The 15,140-nt window shown below is 36.8% G+C and overlaps 1 protein-coding gene across 2 annotated transcripts in view; it reads left to right on the forward strand.

Annotated features, from left to right (window-relative positions):
* Positions 1-15,140, forward strand: part of CD2 (CD2 molecule) — a 45,319-nt gene that overhangs the window by 16,878 nt on the left and 13,301 nt on the right. For both annotated transcript variants that reach the window (XM_023503502.2, XM_012549623.3), the window contains exon 4: positions 6,729-6,839. In XM_023503502.2, coding sequence (XP_023359270.1) covers positions 6,729-6,839 — 111 coding nt within the window. The remainder of the gene's footprint in view (positions 1-6,728; positions 6,840-15,140) is intronic.

Raw genomic sequence — 15,140 nt, forward strand, 5'->3', positions numbered from 1 at the left:
CCTTGTGTCATAGAATGTTAGAGCTGGAAAGGGTCTCGGAGATGATCTCAAGGAAATAGGGACCTTGGGAGGCCTGGATCATTTGCCCAAGGTCACAGCACTAGATGGGTGACAGAGCCAGAGCTAGGCTGCAGCCCTTCAACTTGCATTTCCATGTTGTTTTAATTATACCACACTGTCTCTGCTTCTGATTGGAGAGGCAATGTATTAGCACATGAAATAAGAGAGCATTTACATAGTATCAAGTCAGCAAGCCCAAAATCATGGACCAGAATGCAAATTAAGCACGTAGGTTTAGAGGGGATACAGACACCATGAGAAGCAGTCAAGAGAAAAAATGTGTGTCACAGGGGTTTTAGTGAGTAGGTCAAAGTTATCCACGTACTGGGCATGAGAGGCCGGAATTGAATCCATGTCCTGACTAACTCTGCAGTCAGCATCCTTTCCACTGATCCACATCGCCTGAATCTCTATCATCTACCCCCGCAGCTTGCTTTTTATTCCTCCCTTCCCTTTCTTCCCTTTCTTCCTTCCTTCCTTTCTTTCTTTCTTTCTTTCTTTCTTTCTTTCTTTCTTTCTTTCTTTCTTTCTTTCTTTCTTTCTTTCTTTCTTTCTTTCTTTCTCTTTCTTTCTTCCTTCCTTCTTTCTTTCTTTCTTTCTTTCTTTCTTTCTTTCTTTCTTTCTTTCCTCTCTCTCTCTCCCCACATGTGCATATATGCACATGTAGTGAGTGTATTATAATAGAATGAGAGACTTATACATGAAAGTACAAATCTCTATGTTGGAAAGCTTCTATTCCTATTTGTGTATATCTTTGGTTTCTTAGAAGAGTGTTTATGGTACTGGTGGATGCCTCTCAAGATTAAATGAAACTAGAGAAGTAGCTAACTAGTAGCTACTAAGAGAAGAGAATTACAATACCGAGTCAGACTTGCAAGATTAGGCTCCTTCAGTCTGTAACAGTGACATCTGAGAGAGGACAATGAGAAAATCATGAATGCTATGGATATTGACCAAATCTCATAATTCTAGTATGAGGTAGGGCACCAATTACCATTTTGTGTTCAGCAATGGACAAATTTTTAGTAAAGGAATCCCTCTTCCACACAGCATACTCACTGCTTCAGAGTTGTAAAATGATAAAATGAGAAAATGTCTGTAAAGTGTTTTTTAATTGTGATGTACCTTGTAAATGGGCATTGTTGTTATATACTGAGCTTATTTTAAGGGTGGGCATTAGTGTCGACAGGCCTGTTCTTCCAGAACATGACCCATGGAGCATCTGTGGATGAAAGAAAACTGGGTTAACTTGGCCAGGAGCCTGGTTCAGTGTGGTGACGTCTTTGTTTTTGAGTGTGTACTTTTTAATGTATGTTTTTCTCCCATGCAAGAGGAATCTGATAGAGAAAAAGAGCCTGAACCCTTTCCAACCCCTCACTCATTTAGGGGATATGTGTTTAGGCTTATATCTAGACAGAGTGGTCATATGTATTTAATCGTGGCATCTATAGCCAAGATCAAAGAGCTTTTTTTCCTCTTCCCCTCATGCTATTAGTCTTTTAAATTAGTGAAAAGGAGAAAAGAAAGGAAACTAGTATTTTTTTGTTTTTTAAGCTTTTTTACGTTTTATTTTTTTAATTTTCCCCTCTTAATAGTGTTTTGTTTTTTCCAATTACATGTTGAGATAATTTTCAGCATTCACTTTTATAAGTTTTTAAACTCCAATTCTGCTTTTTGCTTCCTTCCTTCCCTCCCCCTCTCAATGGCAAGCAATCTGATATAGATCATACATGTACAATCATATTAAACATATTTCCATATTAGTCATGTTATAAAAGAAGAATAAGACCAAAATAGAAAACCCATGAAAAAGAAAAACAAAAAATTTTAAAAAAGTTAAAACAGTATGCTTCAATCCACATTTAGTCTCTGGATGTATTTCTCTGGATGTGGATGTCATTTTCCATCCTGAGTCTTTTGGAATTCTCTTGGATCACTGCATTGCCGAGAAGAGTTAAGTCTGACTTGATTATCACACAGCATTGCTATTAGTGTGTGCAATGTTCTCCTAGTTCTGCTCACTTTATTCAACATTAATTGTGTAAATCTTTCCAGGTTTTTCTGAAATATACCTACTTTTCATTTCTTTTTGAACAATAGTATCCCTCATAAACATGCTTACCCAATTGATGGATATCCCTTCAATTTCCAATTCTTTGTCATCACAAAAAGAGCTGCTATAAATATTTTTGTACATGCAGGTCCTTTTTCATTTTTATGATCTTTTTGGGATACAGATCTAGTCACGGTATTGCTGGATCAAAGTGTATGCACAATTTTATAGCTCTTTATATGGAAACTAACATTTATTAAGCATCAAATATTATTAAATATGTGCCAGGTGTTTTATAAATATTATATCATTTGATCTTCATAATAAACCTGTGAGATAGGTGCTATTTTTACAGGTGCTGTTTTACAGATTGGGGAACTGAGGCAGACATAAGTGACCTGCCCAGAGTCACATAACTAGTAACAGTCTGGAGCCAGATTTGAACTCTGGTTTTCCTAACTTCAAGCCCTGAGGTCTTTCTACTCTACCACTTAACTGCTTTTAGCCAGGAGGCAAAAAAAGAGCTAATTATCAGCAATTGTTCTTGTCCACAGTATGCTTCAGTATTCTATCAACTTTTTATTTCAGTAACTATTGCAGTTATTGAGTTCAAACCCAAGTATGGTACAGTACAGAGGAAAAAGCTTGGGGGACAAGGAGTCAAATCTCATCTCTAATGTGAATAACATATTCTATGTGATCAGGGACACAGAGTCAATAATACTCTTGTTTGAATCCTATCTCAGATATTACTGGCTATTTGACCCTGTTTAGGTCTTCTATCTGTTTCCTCATCTACAACAAGTAGGTAATGATAGCATCTACCACATAGAATTGCTGTGAGGATCAAATCAGATAACAAGTATTTACAAACTTTAAAATGTAAATATATATAATTTCCACCTTAGAACTTAAAACTTGTTTGGGGAGGGTATTGAGAGGGGCCCAGATATGCAACTTCTTTAATGTCGAAAATTCTTGTAATAAAAAAATTCAATTAATAAAGTTGGACAAAGCTTTTTATAAAACCTTTTAGTTGTGGAAATTGAGAACATTATTAATAGTCTACAAGCACAAAAATGCCTCTTTGTGCCATTCCAAAAAATCCCCTGGTTGAAATTTGTAAACCCCCACCAAGCTTTTGAAACAATTTCTTTTAGGGCTAAATCCTCAAAGGGGGGAACCAATGCGTTTTTCCCCCAAAGACATTAAATTTTTTCTTGGTTTAGGTTAAATCTTTTAGAAAAGGTTTAAAGTGGATTTTTTGTCACCCTAAATTTGGGCCCCCACAGGTAATGAATCCTGGGTATTAAATTTGAAAGTTTTTTCTATTTTTAAGAAAATGTTATTAGTTTTTTAGAAGGAGTTTAATTTGGCAAATGATTGGTTTAAAAAATCAATAAAAAAGTTTTTGACCAAAACCCAAGGTCCTGATCCATAAAGGTGGAAAATAAATAGAAAATTTTGAACCTTTTTTTCCTTTTCCTTCTAAGGTGTTCTTTAAGTTTTAGAAAGCCAGGTTTTTGTTTTAGCTTGTGGAATTTTCATAAAACCATTAATTTTTGGAATTCCAATAATTCTTCAATAAATTCCCCATTTTGTCTAAAGTTAAAAATTTAAAATAAAATTAAATCTTATTTTCTTTTTTTCTTTTTCTTCTTTCTTTTTTTTTAAATTTTTTATTTAATTTTTTTATTTACAGGATATTGCATGGGTAACTTTAAAAAACAATTGCCAAACCTCTTGTTCCAATTTTTCACCTCTTACTTACCCCCCCCTCCCCTAGATGGCAGGATGACCAGTAGATGTTAAATATATTAAAATATAAATTAGATACACAATAAGTCTAAGACCAAAACGTTTTTTGCACAAAAAAAATCAGACTTGAAATATTGTACAATTAGCTTGTAAAGGAAATAAAAATGGGTGTAAAAATAGGGATTGGGAATTCAATGTAATGGTTTTATCATCTCCCCAGAGTTCTTTTTCTGGGCATAGCTGGTTCAGTTCATTACTGCCCATTGGAAATGATTTGGTTGATCTCCAGGGATGGCCTGGTCCATCAAAACTGTCATCATATATATTGTTTTGGAAGTATAAATGATCTCCTGGTCCTGCCATTTCCCAGCACAGGTTAAGCCTCCGGCCTTTCTGAAATCATGCTGTTGGTCATTTCTTACGAACAGTAATATTCCATAATATTATATAACAATTTATTCGCCATTCTCCAACTGATGGAATCCATTCAGTTTCCAGTTTTTTAGCCACCAAAAAGGGCCCCAAACACGTGCACAAGGTCCCTTTCCCTTTATAACCTTTGGGATATAATCCCAGTAGTAACACTGCTGGATCAAAGGCAACGTTTGATAACTTTTTAGCATAGTTCCAAACACTCTCCAAATGGTTGGATTGTTCACAAACCAACAATGCATCAATGTCCCAGATTTTGCATCCCTCCAACAATCATCAATTTTTTCCTGTCATCTTAGCCAATCTGACAGGTGTGTAGTGGTATCTTAGAGTTGTCTTAATTTGCATTTCTCTGATTAATAATGACTTGGAGCATCTTTTCATATGACTAGAAATAGTTTCAATTTCTTCATCTGAGAATTGTCTTGAACATCTTATTTTCAGTGGAATAAGGCTGAGTAAATCAATTATCCCATCTCTACACAAAGACAAATAAAGCCTCTCACCTCAAGAAGGGTAGATTCTAATGTTGAAATACCATGTAAATAACTAGGTATGTACCCTATGTATATGGAGTAGGTGAAAGTAATCTCAGAGGAAATTTTCCCCTAGCATCTGGAGGAAACCAAGGAATCTTGCCTATAGAAGGTGAAATCAGTTCAGTCTTGAAGGATAGTGATTTGTCCAAAGTCACACAGCCATTGCATACAAAAGACAGGACACCCAGGCCTTTTCCACTCAAAGGTCTATTCTATCCTATGCCATAATGCTTTTCTAGGGTTATGTAGGGATAATAGATTCTTAAAATATTTATTTTTTCTTAAAAGTTCAGTATTTAATTGTATGTAGGTTTATTTGAATTTTTCTCCTGCCCTCTGTACTATAAGTTAAACTCATGTAGTCTCTGGTCATCATCCCAAACCAAAGGCTTTTGAGGAAAAAATAGTAGGTTTCTATATCTCATTTTTATTTTTTTAATTTATTTTACTATAATAACTTTTTATTGACAGAATATATCTCATTTTTAAAGTTATCTAGTTATTACCTAGTTTTAATTCAAATCCCAGACCCAGTTTCAATCACTTATTACCTGTGTGATGTTCAATAAGCTCTTTCCAAGTCTTAATTTCTTCATCTGTAAAATTGGGGGTTTGGACTAAATGATCCTTATAGTGTCTTCTGTCTTTAAGTTTTTCATCCTATGATTAGCAGACAACACACAGTAGTTAGCAGTGATCTCTCTCTCTGCTCCCCAGCCTTCTACTTAAATTGCTTTTAGTTTTGCTCCTGGACTCTAAGTTCAGATTGGGAAAATCTAAGAACCTAGATCAATATAGAGCTGTCAGCCCCAATGAGGGTGCAGCAGTCATGGCCCAAGCCCATCTCCGAATTCTTTAAAACCAGAACCACCATAAGCAAATGAAATAAAGTGCTCCAGGCATGAGATAAAGGTCTTGGAGGGTCCAGCAAACTAACCATTTCCCTTCAGTTAATGTTGGGTTCAATTAATGAGGGACCCTAGTTCCTCATCTTATCTCTTCTCAAAAGATCCTTAATGTTTTAGCCCAGTTTCACCAAGGCTTAGGATGAGTTTTATTTTCTTCTTCTCATTGGATAACCTAAGACACAATAGAGCTTCTTGGCAAAAGGCAAGAGCTTAAAAAGGCAAAGCCACAATTAATAAGCCACTGGAATTCCTATTTGGAAGGGGATTTCTCTTCATAAGGAAAATCCTGTAAGAAATCTGACTTATTTTCCTTTAACTTTCCCTCTGGAATCCATCACGTTTCCTGCAAAAGAGTAAGCACATTTCTTTCTCATATTGATTTTCATGAAAATATTTAGCTGAAGAAGCTATTTCTGCTTTGATAACTTATTGGATCAGATTTCATGATACATTATTAGACTGATAGTTGTATTAGTTGTAAAATGATCCTGCTAAGGTCAAAGTTATGAGTTCGATCTCTTTACCTCCCCAGTAGCTTTGATCTGATTCACGTAGCCATGTTTTTTCCTCCTGACCCAGCTGGCTACCTCACAAATGGATCATGTGGAGGCAGGAAAGTGGATGGCTCATTGCCACATCTCATCCCTGCTGGAAAACAACTCCTAGCAAATACTCTCACTACTTGTTGACTGTCCAGTAGTTTTAGCTTGCAATATAAATAACATGTTATTAGTCACTGAGAACAATGCCCAAGAAAGATTCTTAGGGTTGTATTCCATATGTTGATTCTGTCAAGATAGTTGAAACATTAATTCACTCTTATGTGATCCAAGCAGCCCAGAATGAAATTGAAGCAACTTTTTCTCATTGATTTATTTAAGAAAGAGGTGACAGGCATCTAACCTGAGTAATTAAATGATGATTCTTGTCCCTATACCCCTCTCTCCAGTGAACTATCCTTTTTTTTTTTCCTTACAGAGAAAACTCTGAACATTTATCATATCCTGGGTATTTGTGGAGGTGGGATAATCCTGTCAATCTTCGTGGTTCTGCTCATTTTCTATTTCCTGAGGAGGAAAAAACAAAATGGTAAGCTTTTGGTTCAATCCACTTGCTGAACACCTGCTTGGGCTAGCAGACTCCCTGTGATGAAAAGTAATGATAAAGAAAAGATCGGTGAGCTGGGCTGCTTTGACTGGTGGGGCTGGCAACTGTGATTGTGTAGGACAATGTATAGTTTACTTAATTGTGAAAATCAATTTATAAGTAATGATGGGACAGATTTTTAAAAAAATTAAGTTCAAATGAGGTCCAGAATAGCAGATGACTTATTTCTACTCCTAGGCAGAGAGAAAAATAGAAGAAAGTTTTAAAAATAATTGAAAACATTTTTACTTTTTAAACTGAATTTTATTTTATTTTTAATTCTAAATATTCTCTCCAACTTTCCCCTCCTCCAGACATTGACAATACTTTTTTTAAAAAACTCGTTGCACAAGTGAACTGTTTAGTTCTGCACACATATATTGTATCTAGGATACACTGTGACATATTTAACTTGTATAGGTCTACTTGCCATCTGGGGGAGGGGGTGAAGAGAGGGAAGGGAGAAGTCAGAACAGAAATGAGTGCAAGGGATAATGTTGTAAAAAAAAATACCCAGGCATGGACTCTGTCAATAAAAAGTTAAAAAAAATAGAAAAAAATGAATAGTTGAAATTAAAAAAAAAAACTTGTTGCAAATATATTTAGCCAAATTTCTAAAAAAGAAAAGAAAAAAAGGAAAGAAAACAGAAGGAAGGAAAAAAGTAAGAAAGGAAGAAAGAAAAAAAAGAAAAGAAAAAGGAAGGAAGGAAAAAAGGAAGGAAGGAAGAAAGAAAGAAAGAAAGAAAGAAAGAAAGAAAGAAAGAAAGAAAGAAAGAAAGAAAAAGAAAAGAGAAGGGGGAAGGAAATATGTTTCAATCTGCAGAATTAACTGAGATAATATTTCTAAAACACTTAGCAGAGTGCTTAACACATAGTGGGCATTTCAATACTTATTTCCTTCCTTCCTTCCCCTGCATTAACTCCATCAGCTCTTTATAATGAAGTAGGTAGCATGTTTCACTATGAGTAGTCTTGAATTGTGTTTAGTCATTGTATTGATCATGGTAAAATTTTGAATGTCATAGATGCTAAAGAGAGTAGAGAATATGAGAGGGATTTTTTTTCACACCCTTCAAAAGGTAGGTAAGGTTCAATTCCACCTTGGCATTAAAGGTTCTAGCCAACTCTGCCTCTTTCCCAGTCTCCTCACTGCCTCAGAACAGTCAAAATGTCTGGTGCTGGACTTTTGCAATAAACTACAACGTTGATTAATTCTTTCATTCATTTATTTTTAAAAAATTGTAAAGTAATTTCATGAGTAATACACCATGCTAGGTACTAAAGGAAATACAAAAATAAGTAAGATATAATATCTTGTTCTTGAGTAGTTTATGATCTGGGGTGAGGGTGGGGAAAATAAGTCACTTACTGATATACAGGATGAAAATAAGTAGATAAGAAAAAAGTAAGTTCTGTGAGGTTGTATGAGGTAATGATTGCTTCTTTTTAGGAGATTCAGTTTTGCTACACACTTAAGGCTTGATCTATAAAGTACTATGCAAAGTCTGGCATTCAGAGCTGACCCCAGTCAACCCTTCCAATCTTATTTCCCAATTCTTTTTCTTCAAGCACTCTAGAATCCAATGAAACCAGGTTTTCTGCCTTGACCCAAACATGCCCTCGGCCTTTCTACCTCTGTGTTTTTACTTAGGCTACTTTATCTCTTTCTGAAATGTTCCCTTTTTGCATCTCTTCCTGCCGTCATCGTACCTATGTTCTAAACCCAGTTCAAATGCCATTTCCTTCAGGAAGCCTTCCCTGAGTCTCCTAAAAAGAAAAAAAAAGAAAAAAAAACTGGAGTGGTTTGTCACTTCCTTTTTCAGATAACTTTACAGATGAAGAAACTGAGGCATTTACCTGGGGGCCACACAGTTAGTAAGCACCTGAGGCTGAATTTGAACTCAGACTCTCTTGATTCCTTTTTTTTTTAAATTTTATAGTAACTTTTTATTGACAGAACCCATGCCAGGGTAATTTTTTTTACAACATTATCCCTTGCACTCACTTCTGTTCCGATTTTTTCCCTCCCACCCTCCACCCCCTCCCCTAGATGGCAAGCAGTCCTATATATGTTGAATATGTCATAGTACATCCCAGACACAATATATGTGTGCAGATCCAAACAGTTGTCTTGTTGCACAGGGAGAATTGGATTCAAAAGGTAAAAATAACCCAGGAAGAAAAACAAAAATGCAAACAGTTTACATTCATTTCCCAGTGTTTTTCTTTGGCTGTAGCTGCTTCTGTCCATCATTGATCAATTGAAACTAAATTAGGTCTCTTTGTCAAAGAAAGCAACTTCCATCAGATTACATCCTCATACAGTATTGTTGTTGACGTATATAATGATCTCTTGGTTCTGCTCATTTCACTTAGCATCGGTTCGTGTAAGTCTCTCCAAGCTTCTCTGTATTCATCCTGCTGGTCATTTCTTTTTTTTTTTTTTTTTTAATTTAATAGCCTTTTATTTACAGGATATATACATGGGTAACTTTACAGCATTAACAATTGCCAAACCCCTTGTTCCAATTTTTCACCTCTTACCCCCACCCCTCCCTAGATGGCAGGATGACCAGTAGATGTTAAATATATTAAAATATAAATTAGATACACAATAAGTATACCTGACCAAAACGTTATTTTGCTGTAGAAAAGAATCAGACTCTGAAATATTGTACAATTAGCTTGTGAAGGAAATCAAAATGCAGGTGGGCATAAATATAGGGATTGGGAATTCAATGTAATGGTTTTTAGTCATCTCCCAGAGTTATTTTTCTGGGCATAGCTAGTTCAGTTCATTACTGCTCCATTAGAAATGATTTGGTTGATCTCGTTGCTGAGGATGGCCTGATCCATCAGAACTGGTCATCATATAGTATTGTTGTTGAAGTATATAATGATCTCCTGGTCCTGCTCATTTCACTCAGCATCAGTTCGTGTAAGTCTCTCCAGGCCTTTCTGAAATTATCCTGTTGGTCATTTCTTACAGAACAATAATATTCCATAATATTCATATACCACAATTTATTCAGCCATTCTCCAACTGATGGACATCCATTCAGTTTCCAGTTTTAGCCACTACAAAAGGGCTGCCACAAACATTCGTGCACATACAGGTCCCTTTCCTTCTTTATAATCTCTTTGGGATATAATCCCAGTAGTAATACTGCTGGATCAAAGGGTATGCACAGTTTGATAACTTTTTGAGCATAGTTCCAAACTACTCTCCAAAATGGTTGGATTCGTTCACAACTCCACCAACAATGCATCAATGTCCCAGTTTTCCGCATCCCCTCCAACAATCATCATTATTTTTCCTGTCATCTTAGCCAATCTGACAGGTGTGTAGTGGTATCTTAGAGTTGTCTTAATTTGCATTTCTCTGATTAATAATGACTTGGAGCATCTTTTCATATGACTAGAAATAGTTTCAATTTCTTCATCTGAGAATTGTCTGTTCATATCCTTTGACCATTTTTCAATTGGAGAATGGCTTGATTTTTTATAAATTAGAGTTAATTCTCTATATATTTTGGAAATGAGGCCTTTATCAGAACCTTTGACTGTAAAAATATCTTCCCAGTTTATTGCTTCCCTTCTAATCTTGTCTGCATTAGTTTTGTTTGTACAAAAACTTTTCAGTTTGGTATAATCGAAATTTTCTATTTTGTGATCAGTAATGATCTCTAGTTCTGCTTTGGTCATAAAGACCTTCCCCTTCCACAGGTCTGAGAGGTAAACTATCCTATGTTCCTCTAATTTATTAATAATTTCATTCTTTATGCCTAGGTCATGAACCCATTTTGACCTTATCTTGGTGCACGGCGTTAAGTATGGATCAATGCCTAGTTTCTGCCATATTAGTTTCCAATTTTCCCAGCAATTTTTATCAAACAGTAAGTTCTTATCCCAAAAGCTGGGAACTTTGGGTTTGTTGACACACATTTATTAGAAGTAATGATAATCTTGATCTAATTTCTTTGACCAGAACTAGAAATAAAAAAAGAAATGGGAGAAGGATTGTTGTTGACCAGTTCTTCATGATCCCATTGGGGATTTTCTTGGTAAAGATACCAGAGTCATTTCCTTTTCCTGCTTATTTTACATATGAGGAAACTGAGCAAAGAGGGTTACATGACTTACCCAGGATGATACAACTATTAAATAAATATCTAAGGATACCTCTATATCTGCTGCACTGTCTAGCTGCTCATGGGAGCAGGGAAGAGTTCATTAGGACAAATGGCAAGAAGACAGAATGGGATGTGTGAATCATGCTCTGGTCTGGACCTGGCTAGATATCATAAGCTATGGAAGCTTGTACTCAGTCACTAATCAAAATAGTTCATCCCTAAGTGTATACCAATGACTACAATAAAACTGAAATACAAGAACATAAAATATTCTAGTTTGTTCTGAGCTCAGATCATAGAAAGATTTGTTCCAGCTTTGAGTGGGGCAGGGGAAGAGTTCAAAGAAACTTCCATTGAGGAAATAGCATTTGATCTGACACATGGAAAAATGAAGATTTAAAGAGAGAAGGAAATGCAAGGAACATTATGAGCCAAAAAGGTGAAAAAGCTTGGGATTGTGTTCAGGGAGTGGTAAATTATCCATTTTTTTCCTGATGCTCACAGTACAAGGAATAAGAGAGGAGTGAGTGGAAGATAATTCTGGAAAGATAGGAGATGGGAGATTTCAGTGTCAGGCTAGGCAGAAAGCCATGGAGCTTGATGTTCCCCCAACTAATATTCCCTTTATTACTCCCAGACTTTGCCACTGTTCCCTATATTCCTGAAATGTTCTTTTCCATATAACCCCCACTTTTCTATGTGCTGAAATATATTTTTTCTTTAAGGCAGAGTTTCCCTCAGTAGATTTCAGGGGATCCGCAAATTTGGAAAGGAAAAAATTACATCTTTTATTTTCACTGACTTCTAATTGAAATCAAGCATTTCAGTAGTCCTTCCATACTCCTTGCCCAAAGGCACAGCAGCTGTGTTTTAGGTTACTCTGAATGGTGGCAAAGTTAACTCAAGATTATCCCGGACTTGTTCCATTTGTCCTTCTCTCAACAATCCTAAGGTGAGGAAGGGATGGTGAGCATCCTCCCAGGATGCTCCTCAGTATCTGGGATTAAAGGATGTGAGGTGGGGGGAAGGAAGGAAGGGGGCACTTCTGGTTGCTCTGCATCATAGCATCCTGATTCATAAGACTAGGGTCACATAGATAGCAAGTATCTGAGGTAGAATTCAAATCTAGATCTCCATGGCTTCACATAAGACACTCTCTCTGTGACCCCCTCTTCGCTTCCTTGGAGCAAAACTTTAAAGGCTTCTCTATTGTTTATATATGCATGTAGAGCTTAAGGAAGGATGTGAGAACAGGAATACTGAGGTGTGAGAGAAGATGCAACTGGGTAATGCATTATTCATTCAAATATCCCCATTGTGGCCAGGTGATAGCATTTCATCACTGCCTGGAGTGAAAGCTTTTCTGAACCAACTAATCCAAGGGGGAAAAAATAAATAAATCAATGTTTAACTGATTCTCCCTTAGGGTTTTGGTTCAGAATCCACTACCGGTCCTCTTCCAAGTGTGACTTGCTTCTCCAGGAGAGAACAGATGGTGAGCAACAAAGGAGCAGAAAGATGTTCTCTAGTCATTGGGAGATGATAGAAAAGGTCAGAAGAGGAATGAAGTGGCAGTCACAGGATTCAGTGAGAAACCCCCTCACACACACACCAGCCGGGGTCAGTTCCTCATGATTCATGGGCAGGGTTTTGCTCATTTGATATCACATAGGACATCCTTATAACTCAATGATCAGTCCATGATATTAATCAATCCTCAAAAATTTGTAAGGAAATGCTCATTTGCATTCAGGTAGTTGAATAATCTATCAGTAAAAGGCAGTTAGTTCATCACAGCAATCTGCCATGAGTCTGTGAACAAGAACGCAGATGGCTAAGAACTAATAATTTTACTTCCAGAAAGAATAGAAGGCACACAAGATGGTACAAGTGGACGAAGGACTGGGCTGGGGATTGGGCAGAACTAAGTTTGAATCCAACTTCAGAGCTGTGTAACCTTGAGTTAAATCACTTTACACTTGCCTGCCTCAGTTTCCTCATCTATAAAATGAGTATAATAATTGCATTTATAGGTAGATAAGTGGTGCAATGAATAGACTCAACTTTATGACTTCAAATCCAGTCTCAGACACTTCCTAGCTGTATGACCCTGGACAAGTCATTTAATTCTGTTTGCTTCAGTTTCTTCATCTGTAAAATGAGCCAGAGAAGGAAATGACAAACCACTCTAGTATCTTTGCTAAGAAAATCCCAAATGGGGTCACAAAGAGTTGGACATGACTGAAGTGACTCAATAACAGATGAAATGAAATTTGTAATGTTCTTTGTAAATCTTAAAGTAGTACATAAATTATTATTATTAGGCAATGGAAATTTTGCAGTAGTGTAAAAAGAGAGTGATATTTATCTTCCTGCTATTGTTGAAGAACTGTTACATATGCACAAAGTAGAGTTTCTAGTCATTACATGGATAGAACTCTGGACTCAGGAAGATGCATCTTCTCAAATTCACATCTGACTTTGGACATTAGCTGTGTGACCCTGAGCAAAACACTTAATCCTCCTTGCCTCCGTTTTATCATCTATTAAATGGCAAACCACTCTTGTACCTTGCCAAGAAAACCTCAAATGGAGTAATGAAGAGTCCGACATGACTGAATAACAACAAAGCACAAAGAGTCAGTTGCCTACCTTTTATAAGAAAAGGAGAAAGAAGCCAGGATGAAAAATCATAACATAACTAAAATGATGCAGGGGTAAAAAAAAAAACAGCATTGAGAGAAAACAGGGCTCTGATCAATGCATTGGCCAATCATGACTCCAGGAGACTGACATGAAAGTGATTCTCCTTCCTATCAGGAAAGAGAGGACTCTAGCTGTACAATGAGGCATCCATTGTCAGATGTGTCCAATTTGTTTTGCTTAACTGTACTTTTTTGCTAGAAAGATGACTTTAAGTGGGGTAAGGAAATCACTGTGAAGTGATAGTGACATAAAAAAGAACATTAATAAAACACTGAGAGACAGACACAGAGAGAAAGAGATGAAACACATATACAAAGAGAGACAGACAGACAGAGATAGAGAGAAACAGAGACAAAGACAGAGAGAAACAGACAGAGAAACACATACACAGAAAGCCAGAGGGAAACACACACATGCACACACACACACACACACACACACACACACAGAGACAGAGACAGAGACAAAGATAGAGATGGAGAGAGATGGAGAAAGAGATAGAGATATGGAGACAGAGAGACAGAAAGACAGAGAGAGACAAAGGGGGAGAGAGAGAGAGAGAGAGAGAGAGAGAGAGAGAGAGAGAGAGAAAGAGAGAGAGAGAGACCCAGAAAAAGAAAAACACAGAACACAAAGAGACAGACAGACAGACAGAGACATAGAGAAAGCAAAAAGACTAGAGAAGAATCTCTCCACTCTCAAGGCTATAGGGATCACCCAGTCATAGAACCAGGAGCTGGAAGGACAATTCAGCAGGTTAAGCTAAATCCATTTCCATTTCATGGGTTAAGGACCTGAGGTTAAAGGACTTGACCAAGATGATAAAGGTAGATGCTAGCAGGGCCAGGATTCTAATCCAGTCCCACTAATTTCAAATAAGATATAAAAAACTTAAAAGAAAAGGAATATGGAAACAGAAGGAAGATCTGAAACATGCCAAGAGATTAGGAGGTAGTAGAATAGACCAGCTAAATGAGGTGTGAGACTTTTCTTGCACAATGGGTACTGGATATTTTGAGGAGGAAGCCGTTTCTTGCCTTGGAACAAGATTCTAAACTTGAGTGCCTTCCTCTGAGTGGTCTGTTTGTTCCTCCCAGAATTTGTTTTAAGAAAGATGACTAGGTCAGCCATGGTCACTCCTCCATTTCTCTCTGGGCTCCATTGCTGGCTGGCTCTACATACTTCTTTCTCTGCATGTCCTCATGTGGCACCTTCTCCTCCTCCACTATTTATCTCTTTTTAAAGTGTTACTCTTCCCTTATTAGACTGTAAGTTCTTTGAGGGCAGGAATTGTTAATTTTTTGCTGGTATGCTCAATAATAAATAAAAAGCATCTATTGTAGTTCAGTTATTTCAGTTAATGTTTGAGCTTCATGACCCCTGTCCCACCTAACTGCCTTGACTG

The sequence above is a fragment of the Sarcophilus harrisii genome, chromosome 4 (genome assembly GCF_902635505.1).
Source record: "Sarcophilus harrisii chromosome 4, mSarHar1.11, whole genome shotgun sequence".
Lineage (NCBI taxonomy): Eukaryota > Metazoa > Chordata > Mammalia > Dasyuromorphia > Dasyuridae > Sarcophilus > Sarcophilus harrisii.